This window comes from Onychostruthus taczanowskii, unplaced genomic scaffold (genome assembly GCF_017590055.1).
Source record: "Onychostruthus taczanowskii isolate IOZ18803 unplaced genomic scaffold, ASM1759005v1 scaffold28, whole genome shotgun sequence".
NCBI lineage: Eukaryota > Metazoa > Chordata > Aves > Passeriformes > Passeridae > Onychostruthus > Onychostruthus taczanowskii.
In genome coordinates this window covers 1,882,040-1,910,017 of record NW_024500128.1, presented here as the reverse complement: position 1 = coordinate 1,910,017, position 27,978 = coordinate 1,882,040, and the positions used below count along the sequence as shown (strand labels likewise).

The window sequence follows — 27,978 nt, the reverse complement described above, 5'->3', positions numbered from 1 at the left end:
CAAAAAAGAACATAAAAAATTGGTCTTACTGTGGCAGGGTGCCACAAAGGGAAAGGCATCTTATCTGTTGATTTAGCCCAACCTTTAACTACTTTGGACCCATACTTGCAGTGGTTTTACAGCTAGCTCCCAAAAGGATTGGTTATTTTAGCTTTCTTGCTGATGTGCATGAAGGCAAATGCTGCTGTTTTCCTGCCAGCAATGTCACTTTAGAAACAACAGCCTGTGAAAGACCACTGGGATCTTCAGGTTCTATCTGCCACAGTCACAGGTCATTTAGTAGTTGGAGTGGAGCTCAGAATGGCCCACACCTGTTCCGTGGATCAGCAGGCACCACAGACTCAGAACAAGTCCTAGACCTTACTAAAGGAAAAAGGCTGTAAAAGGTTGTAATAAAATATCAACACCACAACAACATAAAACTGTACCTGGAGAAGATCCAGTCAGATTGGGAATGTCATTATATTCCACAGCTCTTAAAACATTTCCCAAGTGACTTGACCCTAAGTAGTAGACAAGGACTCACACCAAGCAAAGTCCTCAAGCAAACCAGTCTGGGAGAAAAACCTCCCTCCTGATGTGGCAATCTGTTCAGATCTAAGACATGAAGAACTACGTGAACTAGAGGTTTTCACATACTCTCTCTCTAGTTTTCTCCAATGCTAGGAGATCTCCAATGCATTAAAAGGAGTGAGGAGCAAGCAAAACATAAGTCATACGCCACAGGAAAAAAAAAGTTGTGTGTTTTGCAAGTTGTCCAGCAATTACAAAAATCTTAACCATAAAAAGGAAGTGACATTTTATACCTTAAAAACAAACAAAAAGCAAAGCTCACGCCACACACTTTATTAGACTCAGATGTGGGAACTAAAATTCCTGTATTTGGAAGAAGGCTTAGCTTTTTCTGCTATCTGGGCTATGGTGAAATTGCCTAGCAGTGAGAAATGGAAGGATTACCAAATTAAAGCAAATAGCAACACATTTAACACATAAGAGCCACAGCTGGACAGCCTAAAGAACCTTGTACCCCAATATTCTATCTCCAGCAGCAGTTAGTACCAGACACCTGAGGAAACACTTTAAAGAACAGACCACGCAGCAGTAATATTTCCTTGGACTACCTTCCTCAGCTCTCAGGACTGTGCAGTGAAGGGACTTCCTGAGCTGGTGGTGATATCTTTGTAATCAACAGACCCTGACAGCAGATGATGGTTTTGCTACAGCTTCATTTGCACAAGAGCCAATCCTATTCCCATGCAAGCTGCTGGCCATGGTCACATTTACTCCTCTATTGCAGAATTGAATATATAATATAATATAATAATGTTATATATATATATATATGTATAACATATATATAATGTTTAGAGATTTATCATTCATGTTTACAAACATGAATGTTTGTATTCTATACTGTTATAGAAAAGTTTCTTGTAATTGGTCCTCTGACCACCTTGTATCTGTTAATTTGTCTTCAATTCATCCTCCAAATTGCCACACAAACTTCATTCAGCCCTCTACCATGTATTGACAGCAGATTAGATGTATATTATTTGTACATTCATCTACATCTGCATCATGCATACATAAAAGCACAAATGTCTGTTTCATGGTTTGTTTGGAGTTTGCATTCTCTCTTAAGAGAGAAAGCATATAATGGTCTGTTTAAGAGCATTTTCACCCTATCGTTTTCACCAATACACGAATTTCTCTTCAACAGGAAGCTCTAGAACTGGAATAAAAATTCCTGCTTTTCGCAGCATACCAGGGGAGGGCAGCATTGCCTAGTAAGAACAGTTCAAACAGCGTTAAGTGGAGCCTTTAAAACACACTATCTTCAATGCAAAGTTATCAGTTCAGCAATGCTTCCCATCGTTCATTTTAATTCTACTTCCAACGTTTTACTTATAGTAGCAATTCAGTTAATAGCACCTCATATTGCAAGAACTACCCACAATCAGATAAAAAGCAACTCAATTTTACTGTAACACGTGTTTTAAGTCTAAACAATTTTGACAGACTGTTTAGCTTAAGAAATACCATTTTCATAGGATACAAAGTTGTTTTTCATTACATCCATACCCTTAATTTATGTGTTAAATTCATCATCCAGAAATTATACCAATAAACAACTGATCTTGTGCTTGATAAATAATTATTGAAGGCAGATTTACCCTAGATCTGAGTATCTTATAAAATACCAAGAACAGAAATTTTGACGGTGAAGGAAAAAATTTTAAAAATTAATAATTAAATATTCTGCTTGTAAGTGTTGATTTTTAGCACACTTTTAAATATAGAAGTAGATTTTTCATGAAATGCACAGGACTATGAAAAATTTTTACTACTAAATGCAATAAGATTGATAAGGATACCTCAGCTTATATAATGGATTATCATTCAAAAGAGCAAAATCTTCATAAGTGGCAAATTATTAAAATTAAAAAGGAAAATTGTGAGGTTACACGAGACCACTAATCTTATGTAACCACACACTAAAGCTAGCAAGACATCCCCTAGAGCACGAGTATTCATGCTGGGCCCTGTTTTTTCCAATAGTACTCTAACCTGGAGTTATCACCCCTCTTTCAAGATCATTTTAATATTTAGGTGGCTGTACACCTCACGTGTATTCCAAAGAATTGCTTTTAATCCACGTTTTTAGCTAGCTTGTATCGATGGCAGAACAACTCACCCAGGCAATTGAGATGCACCACAGATGTTACAGATTTATATTCTTAACTGGTTCCTGCATCGTAACTTTGATGGGTTGCACATTAGAGCACATTTGACATTTTCAGTTAGATCCAGATACTCTTACAGCATATCACTGGAGCTGACAGGCTAAAATAATATTTCAGACTTCTTGATTAGACCTGAAAAGGTCAGATCAGCTCATGGTCAACAATTCACTCCGTGTAGTTAAATGATATGGCAAATGGTTTCGCTGCATATGTAAACATATGCAATAAATTGATTTAAAGTTCACACTGGCCATCGGCATCTACAAAATACCTTAGGAGCCAAAGGAATCCAGACATCTAGACAAGCCTTCCGTGATTAGCTGGTATTCTCAGCATGCTAAATACCGAGACTGCTTCTGCGGTGTTAAATGCCTGCCTCGTAATTTTCTGACTGTCCCTTACATGACAGGTTTGCTGTTCAACAGATCAGTACAAACTGGGTGACACTGCTGTATCTGCTGGAGCTGAGAATGCCACTTCTCCTACTGCCTTGGTATCACAACTCCCCACTGGGAAAAAGTGGACTGTATTCAAATGTCATCTCAATGAGCATGCAGCGTGCAGAACCCGGCAAGTGAGTGATAGGCAAGAAACACTGGAAAGCCAACATCAGCAACAGCTGGGGAGTGCCTGCAGTAATTCAGCAAGCACAGACAGTGCACAGCCACCTCGACTGCTCCAGGTCAGCTCTCAGACAAGGGAGAAAGCTCCACCCAGGCACTGGGGAAGGCCTGGATCTCATTATGACCGGGTAGGCTACAGTGTATTAGTAATAGCTAAGTATTTGGTTTTAATTTATGAGCAAGTCATAAATGAAATATGCTTAATTAGAATTACAGGAACATACTACTATTCTGGAAAAAAATGAGCCCAAGAAAGAGGGAGGGAAAGGCACCAAGAAGGCCCAAGAAAATAATGCATGTGGTAATGGATGAGGGGGGATGCTGGGTCCTCAGTCTCTAAGGGTTCCACCAACTGGGTCCAGTTTTTCAGGTCAGATGGGAATAGGAATGTCAGTGCAAGATAAAGGCAAGCAGTTTTCTGTTGTTTATGGCAGGTTCTGATGTGAACTCAGACATTTATTTTGTGTTCATTTGGCTGCTGCTTGATCAGGTACCTCCATTACTAAAATGCATTAATATGTCAATGCACTAATGCACACTTCAGCAGTTGGCAGACACCATAAAAAGGAAGTAACTTGGTAGCAAAATCCAACATTATTGAGCGTGCAGGTTTAAAATTAGATGCTTAATTACATAGTCAAACCCTTAAATAAGTGCCATAATTCTTCTGCAGTGTTCAGAACTTCAAAAGTATTGGATTATTTAGTCACTTTAAAAAAAAAAAGAGGGCTTTGTTGTTAGTACATGAGACACTTGTCTCGTGTCACAATTCAGCAGGTATAAAAGCTGCTTTTATACCTGGTGCGAGCTTGAATCTGTGCATCCTGTTTTGCTTTTTAAAGCAGCTTAAAAAATCGCAAAAGAAAATTTGTACTTGCCACCTGCATTTAAAAAGGCTACGATGTAACAACTCCTCTCCAGTGGTACCAGGAGAGTCCTGGAATTCTCCAGCATTTCTCCTGAGTGGTTAACTCAGCAACACGGTTAAAAATGTGTATACATCCTTTCCACAATAAAAGAAGTCTCCTTGTAGCAGAACATTACAGGAAGAAAAACCTGAGGCTCACCTATTAAATTAAAAAAACAATTTGGCATGTTTGCCAGAAGCTTTGTCTATCCTTTATCCAAGAGATGCTTCCTGTGACCATAAGCACTGCAGGATTTATATGGAGTTGCTACTGGCACAGATGAAAAGGATGGCAGATGGATACTGGAAGAGTTGTGCATTTGCAGCATGAATTGCCTGCTGTATGCAAAGCCACCTAAACATGGACAGCATCCAGCAAGGAGAAAGCAAGACATGGTGCCTCTTCTTCCTAGCAAAGGAGATTTATGACTAGAAGACAGAGAGACCATTCTAAATTATTGCACATCATTATTTCATTACTAAATCACAAGTTAGGAGCTACCTTAGCAGGAGCACAAGCAGCCTGTCAATGTCTCAACCTCCATCCTTTTCTCCCTTGGCTACATACCAGGATGGTGGTGCTGGTGTGGTTTTTAAGGAGGAAAAAAAGAGTGAGAAAAAGAGAATTCTCTTCCTTTCCTGTAAAACATGCCCAGGACAGTCAGTCATAGGAACAGGCAGATTTAATGGTCTCATTTCCAGCTGGTTTTATTTTACAGATTTATTGATTTATTTGCAGATTATTTACAGATACAGAATTATTATTTTTTCCTTTTTTTTTTAACATTTTTTTCCAGTTCAGTCTAAATGGAGTAAGTGCTTGCACCGCACTTTAAAAGTGTCTTTAAATCAGAATTTTTGTGCTCTCATACATCATCCATGAAGTGACACAACAATTCTGCATTCTGCCACTAGAGTGAGCACAATCATTGCTTTTTTCTTCAGGGAAGGGGCACTTTGCCCAGCAGTAACATCAGGGCAATTTCCATTCAATGCAACCCGTGCAAATCGAAAAGGAACACTCAAAATAAGCAAGACATAGACATATATATATATAAATCTCTCACTAGGGTAATTCCAAATTTGAGTGTTTTCCCAAAGCAACTTTAGCAGGTTCACTTCCATACCAGATACAACAGCAACATCAACTGTAGGTTTATTCATGAACTAGTCAAAAAAAGAACACCTGATGTGTTCAACTTAAAAAAAAAAAAGAAAAAGCATAAGAAAAAATAAGGTGAAAGCCTGTAATTGCTGGAAAAATCAAACATCAATCCAGACTAAAATACAGAAGAAAAAAATCTTATTTCTGCTGCAGTCAGAGAAAAGGTGATGAGCATGTTTTAAATGGAAAGATTCAAACTTAAAATATTTCTATTAACACTGAGTAAAGGTGCAAATACGACGAAATTCAAAAATGTTTTTCAGCTATGGTTTTTAGAGATATAAGAGCCTCGCTTAAATGTCTTTGAAATTTCAAGGGCCACGTGAATCTACTCTGGAACAATCTAATCAATACATTGCTTTACCCTACTGCTTCTCCTTCTTAGTCTCAAACTTTTTGGGTTTTTTTCAAACACCAAACATTACAGTGAGCTGACATCAGCTACTCACTTGTGTCCCCCCTCATTAGATTTTTCAGCTTTGCCTTGCTAGAAAAAAAAAATTAAAATCCACAGTGCTCACAGAAGCATGCCAGTGGTCGTAGTGGACATACTAATTTTATAATTTGCACAGTACAACCCTTAGCATCAAACTTAAGCAGCAGCTAGATGTCTCAAGCCTCTCCTAGCTTTGAAAACACTTCTGCCTAATAAAAGCCCAAAATTCAGTCTCTTCTACTCACCCAGAATTTCTAAAAATTGTCTGAATACCTGTTTAATTGCTTTCAAGCGACCGGTTTCAGTGCTGACTCTTCCCACTAGTCTTCAAGAGGTCTGTCATGCTCTTGGCTCTGTGGCAGCACTGGCACACACCCCTCACTACAGGCTAAATGGGCTTGAAATAGTGGCAGCAGTGACCATTGCTGCAGAGAACCACCCCCCAGAGCTGTTGTTTAGGATGGATTTCCTAAGAAAGAAAACTGCTGGAAGCAGCACGTGCCAAAATATGTTCCGGAAATATGTCTTCATCAAAGACTGAACTCTCTTACCCCAGAGTTTAGTCCAAATCCTGTGACATGTCAGAAAACCTCCTGACCCAAGACTGAAATGGGTCAAAGCCTTCTGGCAGACACTTCATTCAATAGGGAACACACCTATTCCGGAATGAGACTTCAGACAAAGCCCTTCAAGGGCTGACAGACCTCGGCTGCTTTTCCCACAGCTCCACAAAGCAGGGAAGTCCTCCCACACCCACCCCAAACCCCCCAGAAAGAGCCCAGGAGCACCTCTGCCTAAAAACTGGGAACAAGACCTCCTCATGTGTGAGCCAGTAAAGAAAGTCCAGTCCTGGTGTTCAGATGGTGACGCCTATTATCCAGACCAGCCATGCAGTGAAGATGCACTGAACATGCCATGGCATGTGTAAATACGGGCATCAGCTTGCACTTCCAAAAAGAGTCACACTGGGAGGCAGAGCCAGCACTCAGGAGTTCCCAAGAACTATGAACTCGCATTGGGAAGAGCAGAGAGAGGGAGGTATGCAAGTGGGAAACTTTTTTTTCTGATCAGAATGGGCACTGACCAGGCATAAGACAACAGCACCTGGGCAAAATGCAGCAGCACACCCAATTTCATGTCACCTTAGTAATCTACCACCTACTAAAAAGGTGTAAATCACAAAGGCACTCCTTCTCCACTGCAGTCCATGCATGAAGAGTCTTCTGTGATACGGTGCTCCGGCTCACTGCATCTGGCATCCCAGAAAAATAACCCAGGGATGGGGGTCACTAAGGAAATCGTGCTGTCCATGCCAGCAGTACCTTACAGGTTGATTCACCTGAGAAATATGCATGGAATGTGTGAGATCAGAGCTAACACCAGTAACACAGTAAATTTAAGGAGGTAGCCTATATTAAAAAAGCAAGAGTTGTTTTCTGGGAAACAGACATACCACATCAAAATTACAAAATCACTACAACAGATTTATTACAATTTCTCAGGAAGCTCTATTAATAACTAGAGGTGGAGTAGTGGATATTCAGAAGGTAAATAAGAGTTTGTGCAGGTTGTAAATTTTGTTCATGCCATCAAAATGTTACAATGGAAGATTAGAAACTCTTAGGAAAAAAATAAAAGTAATAAAAACCTCTACCAAAGAGAAAATTCCAGAGTGCTTTATAAATCAATGGTGTACCCACACATTGAGTATGTTCTGCTCATTCCTCCCTTCCACTTACAAAATGATTCAGTTGGATTATTCAAGGCACAGAGAGCAGCCTACAAGAAAAGAAAGTTAAAGCTGAAAAAAAGACAGATCCAATTTTCTATTGAAGAGTGAAGGAGGATATGACAGAAGTCTGCAGAATGTCAGGTGGCACAAAGAGTGAAGCGAGGAGTAGATTAGGACTTGCAACACAAGAAGCATCCTGCTAAAATTATCACACAAAAAGATGAAAAGCAACAGAATGAAATGGTCTTTAAAAACAAAACAAAATCAAAAAGAAGGAAAAAAACCCACTGCACATAAGCAAATCACAGAATGCCATAGGAAACATCATACACACTCTGGGTCAGCCCTGTCTGTATATATTATATACATGTCTGTATACATTATATACATACATGACAGTCAGGATAGTCAGCAATCTTCAGCACTGGAAATTCCTAAATGTGCAATTTGCCAGAAGTTAGAAAATGATAACAGAGAAGAAAAGCTTGCAGTACGTGCTCCTTCTTACATTCCTCCCTAAGTTTTCAGTGTCAGTGATTATTAGAGACTGAGCTAAACAAACCACTGACCAGATCCATTACTTCTGGTTTTTACTTGCCTTCCTTTCCTGCAACCCTGCCAACCAAGGACTGGAAGATGAAGAAGTGTTAATAGAATAGGATGAGATGGTTACATGACACATCAATATATAATTTGTTTCTAAAGTAGAATTACAACAAATAATCTCTAGCAACTGTGAAGAATCTGGCTTGAATTATATCATCATTAAATTTATCTTCTCAGTAGAGTGGAGGTTGATCATTAACAGGCCATTAAAATGTGTACAAAGCATGAAGATTGGTCCTTGTCCCAGGGCACTTTCCACATTAAATGCTCTGGAGTTTGAGGGCTGCATTCAGGAGCACAGTACTGCTTATCCATGCCTGCAAATTCTAACTCAACCTTGTGTTTTGCCTGGGGATCTGCACACATGGAGTAATGCATACATTAACTTGGTATCACAGTGCTACTCATCACGCAAATTCTAACTCAACCTTGTGTTTTGCCTGGGGATCTGCACACATGGAGTAATTTATATAGGTTACTGTACACTATGCATACATTAACTTGGTATCATCATTTCGTCTACAAAGAAGCAGCAGAAGACAGCCTTGTCTGTGCCTTTCACATCCTCTAGTCTGAAAGAAGTGTCTTGATGCAGAATACAGCGAGATGGGCAGCAGGAGGAAGACCTGAAGGCTCAGAGCTGCTGCAGCTGGCTGGGACCACACTGGTTACTGCTATCAGTGGCTCCATCGGGGCCACAGTGTCATGTGAAAATAAAGAGGGGTGGTACAAAACGCTACTGGAGACAAGCAGCCTGACCTTAGCAGCACTTAGTCCCCTCTCTGGAAGGGTGACAGTGCAAGGCAATGACCTCCACAGTGCTCAATCTCTAAAGGTCGACAAGAGCATCTAAACACCAAGGAGAGGAGACTGCCTGGCCTCTCACCGAACAATCCCGAGGGATGCTACTGAAAGGAATGCTGCTGCCACTCCCTTTTCCTTCCACTTCAGCAAGGCCTGGCCGTGGCAGGGGTTTCTCCCACCACCTAGAATTTCCTAGAGAGAAACACTGTGATATTGTGCAGAATTGTTTGTTGATTCCAAATTCACTGCCTCCTCCCAGCCCTGTCAGGAAACTGTGAAGTGGTACTGCTACAGCAAACACCGCAGTATCATGGAGCTGGGAATTACTCACTGGAATTGCAACTGCATTTTGCCCTTCAGCAGCAGAGAAAGGAGAATGTAAAGTAATAGCACATTAGAATCAAATAAAAAAATAATCTGCCTTTTCAGTTACTTTCTGAGCAAATTTTCATTTAAACACGCCTTCAAGTACGAATTTTAAAGCAGACAATTACAAAGTAGAATAGTCACACAGGGACACACAAGGCAGAGGATATGTATTTTTTTGTTTCCTAGTGGCTTCTTTTATGCAGCCTCTAGAGGTGATGGCTTTTTGAGGAAAAACTTGAAGATTCAGTACAAACACCTTCAGATATAAAAGTAGCGATTAAATTCCATATTCCAATAATTTTTCCTTTTCAAAAGCCTGCTTATAAATCAAGATTGGTGAAACTACAAGGCTGAATGATTTTTTTATTTAATGTTCAAATATTAATACATTTTGAGTTCTGAGTAGAAGCTGTAACTGATTTCTTTGAGAATTAGCTAACACTCAGTTTAGTCCTCCAAACAGTCATGTTCCCATTCAGGTGGTAAAGAAGTAAAAATAAATTTTATGTGACCCACAGGAGATCCAGGGGCAAGTTACTGAGTTGATTTGTGAGTAGACCTATCACTGCACTCATACAATGTCAAATGATTTAATTGATTTAAATTTTACATCTTCATAGTACAAATTTATGTGTAGATTTGAGAGCTCACATTTGTCAGGAACAGCAGGTACTTGGTGGAAGGACTCAAAAGAGGTTGCAGTGCTTCTTTGAGGCAATTTAAATTAAAAAAAAAAAAAAAAAGGAAAACCACATTGGCAAGCTTTTTGAATTCTTGTTTTGAGAAATGAAGCTAAGATTTGGACAAAGGAAGAAGCTTCCTCACATTCACTGAGAATGTCAGCTGATGATGAATTTCACATCTCTTTTCAAGACAGAAAGGACTTCCAGAGTGCAGCTGCAGTTTAACTCTGGGATAAGTTGCCCCCTTCCACCTCAGAAGCTTGGGTGGGGCAGACAAAAAGCTTAACATATTCCTTTTCCTTTACACAAATGCAGTGGTTGACAAACATATGAGAATTTTCCTGAGAAGTCCTTCCTGTGAAGGACTACTTCAAGCCAAGCAGTAGAGGCATATTTCTGGAGGTGGAGACCACAGTATGGTCCTTGAGTTCTAAATACTATTTCTCCTTTATAAAGCACTTATACAAATTAAATGTGAGGCTTAACCTGCTGTGTTCACTGAATACAATGTTTGCTTCTTGCTTTTGGGAAGTGCATTGTGAAGAAATTATTGTCCTTGTACAGAAAAACTAGGAAAAAAAATGCAGTAACTGTCTGTAATCTCATTTACTTTTTCTTTTTTTTATTCAAACTGGAAAAGGGCAGAAGCAGATTCTGAGTTCAAAAGATACAGGGCCATTTGTGTCTGTCTGAAAATGTCTTCCCCAATGTGGCTATTTACTATTTTTTTATTACTACAACTACTACTGTTTCTTAATGGAGCATGATGACAGGATTTGTTCTTCTGATTTAATAAAATCACATACATGAAAAGTCTTAACCTTGACATTGCCTCTTCTATGGACATACAAACTCTTCCTTTGAAAGAAATTTTGCAGCACTCTATTGTCCTTCCCATCTCCCCTGAAGGGACATATTTCCTGAGGGTAGAAAAATACCAGCTTCTCAATAAATGGCAATGATTTTGTAAGCTAATTTTAACATTTGATGCATGTGTGCACACGAAGTACACATCCACAAAAAAAAAGTAATTTTGCCATAGTTTTTACACTAATGAGGTGAATTATTTTTAAAGAAGAATTCCTAACAATGGCTACCTTATGAATTATAAATGATTATTTATGTAGTTCACTTTGTTTAAATGCTGTCTACAAGAGAACAATGCTGTATACAGCTGCTTTATTAATAATGTCACTGGCTCTTTGTTGCTATTTTTACGTCTCCACCTTCCTGTTAGGCCATGTAAATAGAGATACCTAAAATTAGCGGGCATGCAGCATTGTTTCACAAGTCTTAGCTGCTACATTAAAATAGGAAGCTTATTACTGCTTTGGGAATATTATTTTGCCCTATAGCTAAGACACAGAGTCATAAAGCAACATATGATGCAATGGAAAATTCAAAGGGAATACCTGCTATGAAAATCTATTGCTGCATTCTTCATCCATTTAAACAGGAGGAAACCCTTAACTGCTCATTCAAAAAAACTTTTACACTTAAAGTATCTTTTAATTTCCACAGCTGAAAACCACAAACATTGATTTTGTACAATACAGAATTTTTTCTTGCTGTGAGATAGATTCTTCTAGTCATCAAAAGTTGAAACAATTTCCTTTACCCAACGAAAAGAGGAGAAAATAAGATGATAAAGAGATAAGGAAAGAAGTCTGCATTCAGATCTGTTGTTGCCTGCCTATTGAGAAGCTGACTACTTCTATATTGAGTCCCAGGAATAATAATCCAACCCTAAGGACTATGATTCACATTCTTAGGTAAAGATTAAGGATTTTACAAAGACTGATCCACATGTTGTAGAAGCACCTCAATGAAAAATCCTTTTCCTTCTGTGGCAAAATTGCTTTCTTTCCTGAGTACACTTAGCAATAACAACACAGAAGAACTGCATGCCTATAAATATTTAACACTTGCATATCCTGTTCTGGAGGCATTTGTGTTCAAAGATTTCACTGTCAGAAAGGACCATTTTGGCCACATTGCCAATGGCATAAAGATTTCAACTTACAACATGCTTTTTGGAAAGAGATGACACCCTGGCACAGACATTGCAATGATAAAATTCATCTTCTCTTTTTTAAAAAAATATGCCATAATGTCTACTGCTTTCAATGGTGAAAAAACCAAGCCCCATTTCTCATCTGAATTTTTCTGAAGTCAGTTTCAAGTCATGTCCTTTTCCAAAATGTCCATCTGTCACCAATATATCAAAGACAACTTTGAACTAAGGGCCATATTTCAAAATTGTTGACAAGACACAACTGAACAAGAGATAATCACAAATACTAGCATTGCTTCTGGCAACAAGCTACATTGGGTTTTTAAATTCTGCTCTATCTTTTACTTTATTATTTTTGTGGTAGTAGTAGTAGTAGAAGGAGATGACTTTGAAGGAATCAAGACTAAATCCAGAATTAAGTTTTCAACAGAGGCCTATTTAAGGCTTGTTATCACTGTTCCACATTTAATGCTTTGCAGAGAGTTTTAGGGTACTAAAGCAACTTTAGAGTGAAGAATTATATACAAGTGAAAATATTAATGCCAAATTAAAAAAAAAAAATTAATTGGCCAAACAAGTAAAACAACTTTACACATCAGTCATGCTTTTAGAGAACTCCTTTTTCTTGAGCTCCATAACTTTATTTTCAAGGTTCTGAAGAAAAAAGTCCACAAGCCTGAAGGACTTCCCACAGCCTGTCTACTCTCCATAATACATACTCAAGCAGTGCATGCAGCATAAAAGAACAAAGTAAAAAGGTCTGTGGGATACCTGACACTCGAAATTCAAACGACCAAAGTCATAAATTAAGTATACATGCCTGTTTGTGGGGCAGGGTATAATGTTCTCCAACTGCTTCAATGGGCCTTATGTAAACAAAGAACAGAACAACTGATGACAAATGCCAGCTTTCTTGTGCAAGAAAAGTCTCCAGTCAACGCAAAAAAACTCCCCTCAATCCATTGGCTTATCCAGATTTAAATATGTGAGCAGAAATGATTTAACGTCCCTCAGATGTTTGCTCTGCTTTTGTGCCAGAGGTTAGTGCCCTGCAAGGGTGACTGCAGACAAAGCTGCTCCTCAGTTACTGCACTCCAATGCTCAGTGTATTTGAGGTAAACAAATCACTGGTTTGTGGAATCACCACAGGCTAGAATGTGAACTACAGCAAGAGCACGGCATGGAGACCTTGTCAGCTGTCTGCACTTACAAGCTATCAGTCTGAAACCAGAAATTCTGTATTTGCCTCCCGTAATGCATAAACACAGAAATGCCAAGAGCTGCTGCACTCACTGCATTCCCTCATGCTTCACTGTCCCCACAATACAGCTAATAAATTTTGGGATTTCAAGAATTTTTGATTCCATTTCTCCTCTAAATCTGATTTCCCAATACAGCTCAGATGTCAGATGGCTACAAACTACAGGGATTACTATGGATTAATGAATCTCGCATGCCTGAAGGTGTTTAGAGCAATTACACCTCTTAGTGGTAAGGTATTTCTCACACATTCTCCTTCCAGCTCCTCTGTCAGCAGGGCAGTTTCCTCTGGGAGACAAGCATGCTGTTGGACCGAAAGCTGGTACAAGTCCCAAACTGATCTAGCAAAGTGAGCCCACAGTCCTAGCCCAGGCTAGAACTTTGTTCTAAATTTCAGGGAAATCTCCTCAGCACAACATCAAAATGTTGGACTGAGTTAGCACTGCTTGCTCTCCATCCCAGCCAGCCTCCACCCATCCCCTGCACTACCGAAGCCCAGTGAGCAGACCGGGACACCAGCTCTGTCCCAGGGCACAGTTCCATGCACAGACTGAGCTGTGAGAGGCGAGGACAAGGCTCCCAGAGCACCGACCACTTGGTGATGAGAAAGGCAGATAAACGGAGGGCAGTCACCTTGTCAGACTGCACCACCAAAGAGTTTATGAGTCAGCCACCACTGCTGTGCTCAGGTCACAGCTCGTCACGGCTCAGGCAGGGGAGAGCTGTGACTGAGTCAGCTGCTGGCGTGGTGCAGGCAGCCGAAAGTACCAATATCCAAAAATGCAGCCACTGGCTTTGTCGAAGGCTGTCTGCATGTGAGCTGTGATTCCTGAGCAGCAAGTGATGCAGCACTCACACCAAGGTTACGGGGAGGAGAGCTCTAAGGTAGCAACAGCCAAGTTGCTGAGGGGTTACAGGCAGAGTGAGGGGGTGCTCTGCGCTTGCTTTGGGAGAGAAACACTTTGAAAATATCTTTGACTGCAAGCTTTTTTGAATAAAAAGCCTCCATATCATTATGCAAGCTTACAGCTTGCCCTTCCCACCAAATGGCTCTTCTGAAAAACCCAAGCCTTTTCCTGCAGTGCTGTTTATATTATAGCATCCCAATATACACAATCAACTAAATTATATTTACTTAGCTAACTTCCACACCTTTTCCCCTTTCTATTTCCTCAGATTTGGATCACGGCTTTCTTCTCCTCAATATTTTCTTCCAAAGAATGACAATAGTGCAGATACAATAAAGAGGTGTTACCAGCCTTTTGTTCAAGTGCTCTTTGTTAAGTATTTCAGCTATTTACTGCCCCCTCAGAAGTTCCTGTTTTCCCACTGAGGGGGGAAGGGAAAGCCTGTACAATGACATGGCAGCTTTTTGATCAAAAACTCTGTGTGCAGTCAGAGATACTTAGCACGTTTTCCCTGCAAAGCCTGATATTACTAGTTTCAAATCAAAAAGGGAAAAAATCTTAAAATAATTTTTTAAAAATTATGCATATATTTAAAGTAGTACAAAAAAGTAGTACTTTGCAGATATCCCTTTCTTCAAACTATGAATTATTGCTGTATCAAAATGCTCACATCCATACACACTGAAAACTCAGCCCGCTATGATGAAATGTGCACAAACACAGAGGCATGTAGTGTAATCTCCTACTGCCAACAATATTACAGGTCTTAGCACATAAAACCAAGAAACCAAAAAGGAATTAAGGCACTGAAAGACATCACAAGCTGGGAGCTTTGCTAGTTCACACAAAGGGAAAAGGAAGAGCACAGCATCCACAGCAATTTGTCTTTGGTACAGGAAAAGGCATATACCATTTGATAATCCAGTGAGATAAGGCAGGACAGCTATGGGACAAACCCATCTGTTGTACAGAATAAACAAATTTAGATTGATAGTCGTGATGCTGAGCTGTTTTGACACATAGGATTTAATAGAATCACGATGTGGATGTAAAAAAATGATCAGTGTTTCATTACAAAATAAGGTACGGCCTGTGACTGTGGGATACATGATTATACGAAGCTTTGAAGAAATACATAAATTAGGCAGTTGGGTTATAAAAGAGCATGTCCAAGCAATGGATCTGAACAGCTTCTCCTTTCATCAACTATCAGCTAGCTAGATGTTCAAGCCAAAGAAACTGTGAACAAGAAACAGGGAATTTTTGGGGTAATCTTGGTACCAAGTGGGTTAACCGTGCCCGTTATTCTCCCAAATCAATTTTAGCACAACAGGTCAACAAGAAAATGGTAAAAGCTGTTAATTAGGCTCCTCCTAATCTGCATCAAATTTGACAGCAAGTGCTCCACGCAGGCGGACTGGAGAAGAAAGGTCTTAAGGGAGGTGATCTCTTTTATCAGACTAATCCGTGGCCCTGGCAGAAGAAAGCAGTGGGGAAAGTTTCTGGGCATACCCTTTTCTTCAGCGCTGAACGGAAGCAGCAGCAGAGCCGCCCTTCACCAAAGGCTAACAAGAGGAGAGGAAACGAGTCTCGGAAAGGAGCTGCTGTCCTGAGGAGCCTGACAAACAACGCCAGCGCTGATTAGAGCACACAGGCTTCACGGCAGGTTGGCTTTCATGTTCTCTTCATTTCGTGCGCAGATATGTCGGGATGGCAGAAGTCAGTGGGAAACTCACAACAGGTTTTAAGAGTATCAAGACCTGATTCATTACAACCTTCTCTTCATAACAATATTGTTTGTGTACATTAGATCTTAATCTGATTTTTTTCCCATCAACTCATCCAGACTGTATTTGCACCAGTTCTCAGGGTCATCTTCTTGCTTGTGTACATTGTCCATGTAATCTACAGAAGCACCAACCAACACAAGTCAAAATTAAGTGTTCTTTTTAAATTCACTTTTCTGCAATGTTTTTAAACTGAGACCTAAATTGAAGAGGAATTTTGAAATTAAGCTCAGTTTTTAGAGTGAAAATTACTTCAGGCATAGTATAAAGGTGGGTTGGGGTTTTTTGGAGTTTTTGGGGGGGAGATGGATTTTTTTTTGGTTTGTGTTTTTTCATTTTTCCCCCCCAATACTAGTATTACCTGTACAGATTAATAAGAAAGTGAAAAATTAGATGTAACCAAGCTTAGAGAATTCCTTTTCATTTATTGCTGTGCACTCAGTTTAATTTTAACTTGAGCTGGTAAAACACTACAAGAGACCCCATCTCACCTTTAACACGTTGTCTTGACTTGCTTACTTCAGGCAAACATTTGCTAGATAGTTGTCTGTTACTGCATAAAGAGAATGTCAAGGTCTTTGTACAAGTGTCTGGTCACGTTTCATGATTGCCAAAGTCTAGGAAGAAATCCCCAGTTTGGGAAAAACTGCTTGGAAACCTCATTCTCCTGGGTAAGATTCCTACCATTTTTGCTGAGAAGTTAAACAGAAGATCTTTTCAATATACCAAATGGAACAATGGAATTGTACCTAGTAACATATAAGCTGTTTATCACTGTTGCACTCACGGCAAGTTTCATCATTAAATTACAGTTCCACAGCCCTGCGTTGTACGTTCAAGATTAGTTTTATACATCTTTACATGGATGCCCATGTTTCAAACAGCAAACACACCACAACAGAAGTCATAGGTCATTACTTTCCTCTTGTACACTGCATTTTAAAGTTAAGTCCCAGCACTGTAAGAATGTACTCAAATGAGTAAAATAAGGATTGTGGTTTTCCAAAACTAAATACAGTAGTTTCCCAATGACAACCGACTTTCTGTCAAGTAGGAATTTTATTTGGCATCCAAACTTCTCCCCATGCATTAGGAGAAATAAAAAGAACACTAATTAATATATTGATTTGTACTGTGCTATATCTTAGTAACAGCATGGGAAAGGGGAAATATTTTCAGTTGGAGGTCAACTGGCAATGACTGTTGACAGTAACTGTTATGACTGTATTGCACAGTCCAATGAACACGGCTTATGCACACAGAGAGGCCTTGAAGCATCAATCAGAAATTCCAGCAGGGACCTTGCTTTTCCATGCAGCCTGAACCTATTGAAGAGCTTTTCAGCCTTTTTCATCTTTCACTGAGATCACCACAAGATTGTGGTTGGTCTCAAAAAATCCATCTCTGTCCAGCCTGTTTTATGCCTTTTGTTTCAGAAAAAGTTGTATTCTGGACGAATGCAACAACAAAACATGTCACAATATTCACCAACAACCTAAATCACTGTATCACTATCAGTATTTCTAATACTGTACTAAAATACTATGATATTTTTCATAGTTTTGTCCACCCATAGCTTTATGAAATAATTAAAGATGGATGTCGTGCTGAGCAGAGCCTGTTCTTTCAGTTGCTCAACACCTCCTCTCTTAAAACAACATTTTGCCAAATTTTTAGCATAGGAGCTGCATTTTCTATGTTGATTTTCTCCGTCAAGCCTGAAGAAGAGCAGATGAAAATCATGCAAAGCAGGACTTTGGCACGTTGCCCTGAACTGCTGGACAAGAGGGCTTGAAGAAATGAGGCAGGGAGACAAAAAAAAAAAAAAAAACTCACCACAGAAGAGAGATGGAAAATTAGGACTTGGGATGGAGGCAGAGGGGTGGACGAGAGAGAGGGACAAACATGTTGAAATACTTGCAGCTAAGTATGCAACACTTCCAGAAACGAGTTCTTCACACATCTTAATTCTATCCTTGGTTAAGTATACATTATGCTATAGCCTATAATTTTCTGACCACACGCTTTCCCCTTCTCCACACCACCACATGCATGGAGCAACAGAAGGGAGAATCTCCTTCAGAACTAATGCCTCCCCCTGTTTTGCTTTCTGCCTGTTTACTTCCATGGCCTGCAGAACTGCAACTCAGAGCTTTGCATCTGCTTGGGCTCTTGAAAAACACTGTGTTATCTGTATTGCCCCACAAGTCCATGAATAAACTATTAAACACATCTCTGTGAGATAGAGTAGTATGCTATCCCAATTTTAGACAGTGCACTAATATTAGGGTCAAAAGACAATTCTTGCCAAATTTCTGGAAAACTCTTTTCCCACAGCATTTATTATGGCACTGCATTTTGCATCTTTAGAACACAGAGCTCCTACTGACTTTCAGAAACATCTGAGAATAATTGTTTTTTCTGCAACTCAGACCCAAAGCTGGGGATTCAGAAAACAAGGAATAGAGTGGACACAATGAAATCTAGGGCTTACTTGCCTTGTTTAGCATCCCATAGGAACATCGTGGTGCAAGCAGAAGATAAAAATCAGATTTTCCAAGGAAGCAATCAGCCAGGAGACCATCCTCTCCCTTTGAATAATCCCTTTCCTTACTCACAACATGACTTCCTCCAATGCTGTGTGCACAATATCCCAGTCACGCCTAGAAAAGCTCTTTTGTGCAATGACCATGACCATTCTTGATAAAAACAACATGATCAAGCAGGTTTTGACTGGATTCCAGTACCTGCACACAATTCAGTATAAAACCAGCACTGTCAGGGTGAAACTAATTTTGGGACTTGTTAATTTCCAGAACCTTAATAACATAATAATGTTTTAAAATTGTTAATTATTAAGTGCCTATACAAATGCAAACTCTTTGAAACAGCACATGGGGTTCCTGATAGCAAGGTACATCACAGTTTTTGGGTTTTTTTCCCCACTAAGGATTGAATTATAGCATCACTCTCCCCAGCATGTACCACAGTTGTGTCCTGAGCCTGTAAAGGACAACTGTGCATTTGTTTATGCTTTCCAACCTACAGCAGTAGTAACAGGCCATCACCACAGACTCACCTTCTCCTCGCCTGATCCTTGTCAGTCTGCCCTACAGTGGCTGTCTCTGGCTGGGCACAACCAAAGCCGATGTTATCAGCTGAAGTGTCATTTTAAAGACACATTGTAGATGTTTTCCTTTTGATAGAGGATTTTTTTTTAAACCTCTTCCCCTGTCCCTCAGTGCTGAATTCCTGCCTGCAACACTCTCAGTTTTTAAGTTTCACCTACAGTTGTCTCAAAACCATGCTGCCCCATTCAGCTACTACCTACCATAGGAGCTGAAGCCTTTGGAATACCATTATTGTTGAATGCAGAGAACCTATGCTAAAATATATATTAATGGGACAGACAGAAAAAAAAAAAAAAAAAAGCCAAGAAAGATAAAAAAAAGGGAGCCTGTTAGCAGCTGCACAACTTCGAGGATCTGTGCAAAGACAGTGTCACCTTGAATTTAAATTCAGACCTGGACACAGCAGCCACATGTAAAGCTGATGATACAAACTGCTCTTATTTTCCAGTATAAAGCAGAAGTTCTTGACAGATTTCCTTTCAAGTTGTGCACATTAGGCTACCAGTTAAAGACAAGAAGCAATTACCAGAGTATGATCAGAGAGGCTGCTTTCCCCACATGGCCTCTTTCCAGGGTCCTGCTTGGGATGTTTTCAATTTATTTATTCTTCATAACTAGATTATGATATATCCAGAGACTGACACCTTACTGATTATTACCACACCTACTTACTTTGTCTCAGTTCTACAAAATCTGATTTTAGCACATCATAAATCAGACCAGAAACATTGTGGCTGCCCAGAACAAACTGCACAGACTGCATGCCTCTAACAATACCAATTTGTTGAAGCTGGTTTTGTTTTGCTCTGAAGATTTTTCTCTCAGCAAACCTGTGGTTGCAACAGTGTCATCTGCACACCCATAGCTTGCAGAAATGGTCAGTGTAAACACTCAATATTGTGCTCTAGCTTGGCAAAAATGCAGTCACACCCAGGAATTATCCAAGACTGCGCAGTGAAGAGGTCTGGCAAAGCCTGGATATCATATTAATGCGTGTAGAACCGAGAGCTCAGCCTCTTTAAGTTCATCAACATAAGCATAACACCAAACTTTCCTTGGACTAGTCCCAGGTGCCACTGAAAGCAGTGACTTGATTCTTTCCTTACTCAGTCCCTCCTCCACTGGAGTTTCAAGAGCCTTATACCTGATCTGGTCCTTTCAGAGGCAGGTGAATTAGTGCCAGCAGCTTCCATAGGGAACTGGCTCAGGCCACAGGAACAGAACTACCTTGCCAAAGGCCTGATGGATGCTAAAAGCTATTTGCTGTTTGGCACTAGAAAAAAAAGAGCTAGGTCCTCTCTGCAAGGACACACTTTCTGCTGTTTTTCTGGAATTCAAAGGGGAAAAAGTGTGGAAATATCACACAATACAATATGTATTTTATCCAAAATAAAATGAAGCTAAAACCTATTTATATATATAAACGTATGTGTGCATATGAATGTCTATATATATATATGCATATTTTTCTACATGAGCATTATAAACTAAATCTATGGCACTGTTATTCCCAGAAGAGAACAGGAAAGAACAGTAGGCTGAATGAGAAGGTAATCAACTAACAAGAACAAAACATCATCATTCCCTCCACACTTCCCATTCTGAAGGGTTGAGAGTCCCCAAGAGAATTTTTCTGTGGTTTTGAGAATTCAATTTTTAAGAAGAATCTTTGAGGCACCACTGCTCCAACCCTGCCTGTTGGTGCTACACAGGAGGTTCAGAGCACAGAACAGAGCAGACACATCAGTGGGCTCCCCAGGTACACAGGAGCACTCCCATCCAAAGGGCAGGGAGTGAAAGGCATCTGCTTTTGCTCTAGAAGCAGCATTTTGTTAATGGACTCAAAAACCTGGGGGCCATTAATGATTTTGTAAGAATCCAGTGTGACCCATAGGCAACTTCTTTCTGTGTCCTTTTCCTGTTCACATTCTTACTACACTGCCAACAAATACACCTCTTCATCATACCTGCATGGAAAACAAGGGTTTTTAGATAGGCATACATTACTTCAAGATCCTCTAACCTGTGGTCTTAACAGTGTGTAATAAATAATTACAAACAGAGAGCAGGAATGACAGTGCAGAAAGAGAAAAAAAGAATATAACACACTGGGAGAAAAAAAAAAATACCAACAATCCAAACTGAACCATAAATGAATAACCACAAAGAAAAGAGACACAGTCAAGTCCAGGATCTCAATTCATTTTAGGACAAGATGCACCATCAGGTGTCTCCACCTTCATCAGGTATCTCCATCAGCTATCTGGCATTACCACTGTCTTCCCACAGCATGATTACCCAGGGATTTGGGACTCCTGTGCATATCTGGAAAAAGGCAATTTTCAGGAATGCAGTCACAGTCTCTTTACAACTGTATCATCGACTTTTGTCCTCAGACCATGATGGTCCCCTCAGCATTTACCCTCATGACTCACACCCAGCCACAACATCATGCTAAAGCGAAGCACCTGGGAAGCTCTGCCTATATCAGGAATAATGTGAGGACTGCACATTTCACTACCAGACAGACACAGACCACTGAAGCCCCCAAAGATCTATTTATTTATTTATTTAAAATTAAGTTTGTGCACATAAGAATTTTTGTAGGCACAAAAGAAAAATAATTTCTAGAGTTTGCGGGGGTGGGGAGGATTTATATTATATTCACTATCCACCCAACAACGAAGTAGATGTTTAAGTATGACTTTAAAGCATTCTTCTCATGAAGAGATAAAGACATTTCATACGTGTTGTACCTTAACTCTGACGTACTGAGAATATTTTGCATTTTTGACCTTTGGTAAAATATCTTCATTCAGTTTAAGAGGCATTTTCATCCTCCTACCATTTTAGCTCTAATACTATTTTCATCATCACTTGGAGCACGTTCAAAAGGTTCCATTTCCTTGTATCCCCCAAACAGTTCTCTCTTCCCAAGGAAACACCCTGATCTTGTCCAGGAAACCAAAGACCTTACAGGAAACAGAACTTTAAATAACTATATGATCCTAAGGGAAGATGGAAATCATATAGAGGTGTCTATTCAGTACACTAAAGACAGCTAAGGGTTAGCAGTGGAACAACAGCACCTAAGAAAGGAAGAACTGAAACCTGACTTCAGCGAGAGTTTTGTCTGATCAAGACCAAAGGAGAGAGCTGAGACTTTATATTGTGTGTTTTCTTATTCATGCATAGGAGCATGAAGCTGCTGGATGAAGTGACTGACTGGTCACTACAGGATTTGTTTTTTTCCATTCAGTAACTCAAAGTGAATCATATTAAGATGGTGCTTGTGTAAATCTCCTCCAGGCAAAGCACTTGTTCAATATGTCAGGAGGTAGCTCAGTGCTGTCAACTACTTGCAAGCAGACATGCTATGATTGGAGTAAAAATCACATTATAAGAAAAAATAAAAAAATCACTACTATTCCTAAAAGAAGAGAAAGTCTTGCTGCCACTCAGGTGAGGAAAGAGGCTCTTTGGAACTCCCTCCATGCTTCTGAGCTATTCTTCTGAGCTTTTCCAAGAAATGGAGGGCAGGGGGAGGATGGTATATATACATAAAACTTTGAACTGCAGTCAGAGAGGCCGTAAGACTAAAAGAAAAAGCTAAATGCAAGGAGAGCTTTAAATACAATTTTTGTATTTTAGCTTTCTCGCAGTAGATCATTCCTTCTATATTACTTCTGTTTTTCTTAACATTTATATGACTTTATTGCTGAGCTAATTTAACAATTTAATATTTGTAGATGAGTTTGATGCATCTCCCAGGAAAAATACAAAGGTGAAAAGTCTGTTGAACAAACACGTGCACATTTCCAGTTGTTCTGGTTGTGGCAACCTCAATATCTTAGATCTGACCTAACTTTCAATGTCTATTTAATATTCTGAGGGTCACCAGTCTACTAGAATAAACAAAGTCAACAATATTTCCTTTATGAGTTAAACCTTCAAAGGTCTAACATTTGAAAAATAATAATGAACCAGTGATCAAAATTATTGTTATTGTCCAGAAACATAAATTTGAACCACAATTTTATGTGGTGCTAATAAAGTAAATGAATTCCTATCAGGCTTCTGTTTCAAGCATCTATTTTATTCTGGGCATTTCAAACAATAATGTGCATAGAACAGCATAAAGAAATGCAACTGTAAGTACAATTTACTAAAATTTACACCATCACAAGATCTCATGTGCAGCAGCAGCAGAGTAACAACCTTCTAAACCTTTCCAAGCTATATAAGTCTTTGTTTTTGTCAAGGTCAAATAGCCACCACAAGCCTTAAAATCAGTAGTGCAAGTTTTACAAGAGGCTCCATCTAGCACCACACTGGTATGAAGCAACAATCTGAAGAGATCAATGTCATCCTGCTAGAAAGTAAATATTTTTATAACTACCTCCATAGCAACCACAAAACTCTTCACGTCCCCAAAGTGATCCATAATGCTTGACTTGAGAAGCTGATTTAAAGCTCTGAGAAGGTATCAGTAGCCATCATTTTTCTTGGCCACAAAAAGTCCCAGGAAGATAAACATAGCTTTTCTAGGCCATCATTTTACAGAAAAGAAACACTCAAAAGATATCTCTAGAAATTGCTATACTTGCTCATTTTGAAACAGTAAATCCTCCAGGGGGACTGGTGGTGCTACACTGTAGGGATCAGTATCAATTATTTTATATGATGTATTTTCACTTCCGTGTCAACCCAGGCAACTGACATCTCATTTTCTCATTTAAAGACTTTCTGTAACACCACTTACATCTTCTATACTACTTTTCACCAATGGATCTCAGTGCTCCTTACAAAGATTAGTACATATATTCCATGAATGGATGAGACATTCTGGGAAGTCAGAGAGATGCAGATAAATTAACTTCCAGAGTCAGTGGCCAACTAAGGCCAGTAAATGCAAGTTTCCAGAGTCAGAAGTCCCTGCCCTGTCCAGCAAGCACCACTACTTCTGTATATAAGTGCTTTGGACAGCCTTATGTTTTATGCCAGTTTCCAAAGGCCTCTCAGAAACCCAGTGCCATTTTCCATTTTGCTTTTTCCACTGAAATAAACTGACCCCAGTTCTTTCCAAGTGAGTGGCAGGAAACCTTGCACCTGCTCTGGTCATGGAGGCAGACATCAAAGGCAATGGAAATCTGTCAGCACCAGGTAATTTAGCCTACACTTCAGGCTGCATTTCTGAGCTCATTCATGCTACATGTATGCAATGCTAGACCAAAAGCCGTTAGAGAATTAAGCTGAACCAGGTTTGGGTACATAACTCTATTACTGAATAGACTGTGCTGAATAGGCACAGTCAGCCTCATCCCACATTTACACAGGCTCTAAAGCAGCTACATAAAGGATGGGTAATACCTGATCCATCATAAAAGCTGTCTTTGTAAAGCTAACGCATTTTGAACAAATTTGAAACAGCAGACTGAGTTAATAGCAGACCAGTGCTTTGCACGACTACAAAGAATCTCTTAGTAGGAAGTGTTAAGCTGAATTTACTGTGCCATTAAACCACAGTCTCAGTGCAGATGTAGGCTGGTTACCATCACGCATGGAAATCCACACAGCAGTTAATTCATCTTCACAGTATGCAAATTAGGGACGTGGGAGCAAAACCTGATCAAGATCCTTCATTTAAGGGGCTGGAATATTTCATTTATGTGGTAACTTTCTGCTTTTCCCTTCTCTTTGGTCAAAGAATAACACAGATTTGCCCTTTGCCTACACAGAGGGGAGAGTAGAGTCTCAGAGCCAGGAGACACAGACTGCACCCCTCTTGCTGCATGCACATTGCTGACTGACAGCAGCAATAATCAAATATTTATGCAGCCCCACAGTGCAAACTCTCAGAGCATTTAGCACCATTGTTTAATGCCCCTAGCTCAGCTTTAACATGGACATGGGATCTGGCAGATGAGTAGCTGCACTGACAGCAGATATTATTAAAAACAGTCTTCTTCCCTGTCCATGTCACAGGTGTCCCAGAGAAGGGGCACCAGAAGCAAAGGGATGCTCCTACCACAGCAGCTGTCCTTTAGAGCTCAGACTGGAAAAGATCTACCAGGCTGCAAACTCCTGAGACTGAATTACATGCTGGTCTTATTTACAGGTTTGCAAATTCTTAGCAGAAGGATCATGCTATAAGCTGGGGCACCAGTACTGAGGGTCAGAAATATCCTGAAGGGTCAATCAGTGCAGGCAAGGCACAACAATCAGAACAGGCTGATTTAGGGTACACAGCTGCAATACTGCTGAATATGCACAACAAGTTTTGAAGTAGAGATCTTGGGATCTCTAGTCAGGCTCTGTTAAAGCACATTTTCTCTCAGAAAAAAAAAAAAAAAAAACAACCAAAAACAAAACCAACCAACATAATGAACTGGTGGAAAATGTTTAACCAAAACCCAATGCCAAATATATATATACACACAAATATAAACTCACTATTTGATTTTAGTAACTGGGGTTCTTTCAGCTAATTCCATATAAAGGTCTTCAGTAATATATTTTTCTTTAATTTCAGGGAAGAACAGCTACTCTAGCTGCTTTAAAATAAGTGGAGTTAAGAATTAGAAGTATTTCCTTAAAGACACTATCTATCAGTAGGACCTGCCCTACACCTTTCAACTTAATATCAGAACTGTACTCTGTTCTCTCAAATACACCATTGCAAACCAGTAAAAGTTAATCTACATTAGAGACTTCTATTAGCTCCTTTGAGTTGGCCAGGAACTGCTCATTTTACATTTTACAATTATCCCAGGAATAAGGAATGGCTGAGAGGAAACAATATCCCCCTAGAAAGCACCATCACTGTTTAGAAAGGTAAGCTGCACAATACCACCTGTCAACACAAAGTAGAGGGCACACTTCCAACAAAGAGTAAGCAAGAGCCTGTCCATGCCCTGTGGCCATGTAGCTCAATGTGAGTGCAGCTGATCCAGTATTCACAGCCAGGATGAATATATGACATTCCAGCAGGGCTCGGGAAAAGCCTTGGGCACCTCTGTAACAATCTACAGTGGGATCACTCTGCAGATAAAGCACAAGAAAGGTACATTACTCTGTTGTAATTACTAACTGAAAAGGAGTGGAAAAGAAAGCAGCTATTATTTCAAAAACTTATTTATTCACAGATCTACCACACCTTTGACAGTGAAGCATCTCCTGTACTTAATAGCCAAAGCAAGCCTACAATCACCTATGTACTAGAGATCGACAGAATTCCCAAGGACACTGGCACACAGGGTACCAGCTGGGAGCAGCTCTGACCTCACAGTCTCATCACTATTGGCCTGCACAGCAATCTGGCATGTCAGTGTGCATCCTCTCTCCAGTGGCACTGTTCCTGCCAGAGGTCCTACATCACACATCAGCCTGAAGCTTCGCCTGGTTATTTTAACTTTGAAGTCAGCAAACCAACAGCCATTCCACCGCTCTGGTGAAGCACAATGTTTTCAAGCCTTGAAAACGAATGTGGTCTGATAAGTTAATCCTTGAAGCTTCAGCACAACAAAAGCTTCACACAGGAAACTCAAAAAGTTAGTTGGGGCAGCCAGCTCTTTAAGACTCTTAATTATTAATAGTGTAGATGAATGGAATTAAACAGATCATTTTTAAGAGGAGATGCTGAGCATCTGTTGCTCAACACTCTTGAGGGCACACGGGCCTGCAGAAGGATCCTGGCGTCGTGCTGTTCACCGCCTACCACTAAGGCAAGTGACTGAATTTAGCACTGCCTGGCCCTCTGCATGTTCATTTACACCTTGTGGACTACCTGCAAAAACCAAATGCACTGCCAAACCCAAAAGGCGTCAGTTCATCTCCCACTCCGCACAGGTGTATCTAAGCACTAAGAGCGTAAGGAAATGGGGTTTTTTTTTTGATCTAGGGAACAAAGATGAATTGTTTAATTAACTCCCACATCATGACTATTCGTGTGCTATCAAGTGCAAAGCACAACCAACGTGGTTACAGAAAAGTCTCCAAAACTCAGTTCCCCGTCTGCCAAAACTCGTCTTTCCGCTACGGGCCGTGATGATACCGCAGATACCACGGGAGGCTGAACAGACCGCGTGTGCCCTGCGCTGCTTTTCCAGTTTCCAGGCGGGAAACATTTGTGCCCCTGCCGTAGAGCCGCTCTTGCTCCGTGGGCTCGTCCTTCCCCCGCGCTCCACCTGCGGGCACGGGCCCTGGGCAGCCCCGGGGTGATGCTGAGGGACACCCCCACCCCTCACCCCAGCGCCGCCCGAGGCTCCCCCGCCCCTCCGCGCCGCCGGGGCACTCACAATCTCGGTCACCATGAGGAGCCCGGGCACGGTGCGCAGGAACTCCCTGTCGTAGGCGAGGGTGCTGGAGCTGGCCGACAGGTTGGCGGTGAAGGAGCTGCTGGTGGTGGTGACGGTGTGCGAGCGCGGGCGCGGCGGCTGCTCCTGAGGGGGCACGGGCGGCTCCATGGCCGGCGCGGCGTGGCGCGGCTGTCGCCGGACGGGCGGCGCGGAGGCACCGCCGCTCGCCGCTTTGTGTGGCCCCGGCGCCGCGGGCAGCCCCCGCCTGGCCGCGGGGGAGGAGGAGGGTGCTCGGCGCCCGGCCCCGGGCAGAGAGGCGGGTCCGCCCGCCCCGGAGACCGCCCAGCCCTCCCGCGCTGCCCCCGGGGCGGGACAGCGCTGAGGGGGCAATCGCCTATGTACTAGAGATCGACAGCATTCCCAAGGACACTGGCGACCCAGCGGTCGGGAATGAGGGTCAAAGCGCGTCCCCCCTCAAAACCATCTCCTGACCTCGCGGACTTTCATACCCT

The 27,978-nt window shown here is 40.8% G+C and overlaps 1 protein-coding gene across 1 annotated transcript in view; it reads right to left on the bottom strand.

Moving 5' to 3' along the window:
* CMTM8 (CKLF like MARVEL transmembrane domain containing 8) overlaps nt 1–27,761 on the bottom strand; it is a 35,208-nt gene extending 7,447 nt beyond the window's left edge. Inside the window, exon 1 of the mRNA XM_041407801.1 lies at nt 27,467–27,761. Coding sequence (XP_041263735.1) covers nt 27,467–27,634 — 168 coding nt within the window. The 5' untranslated portion in view covers nt 27,635–27,761. The remainder of the gene's footprint in view (nt 1–27,466) is intronic.
* Between the last annotated feature and the right edge of the window lie 217 nt (nt 27,762–27,978).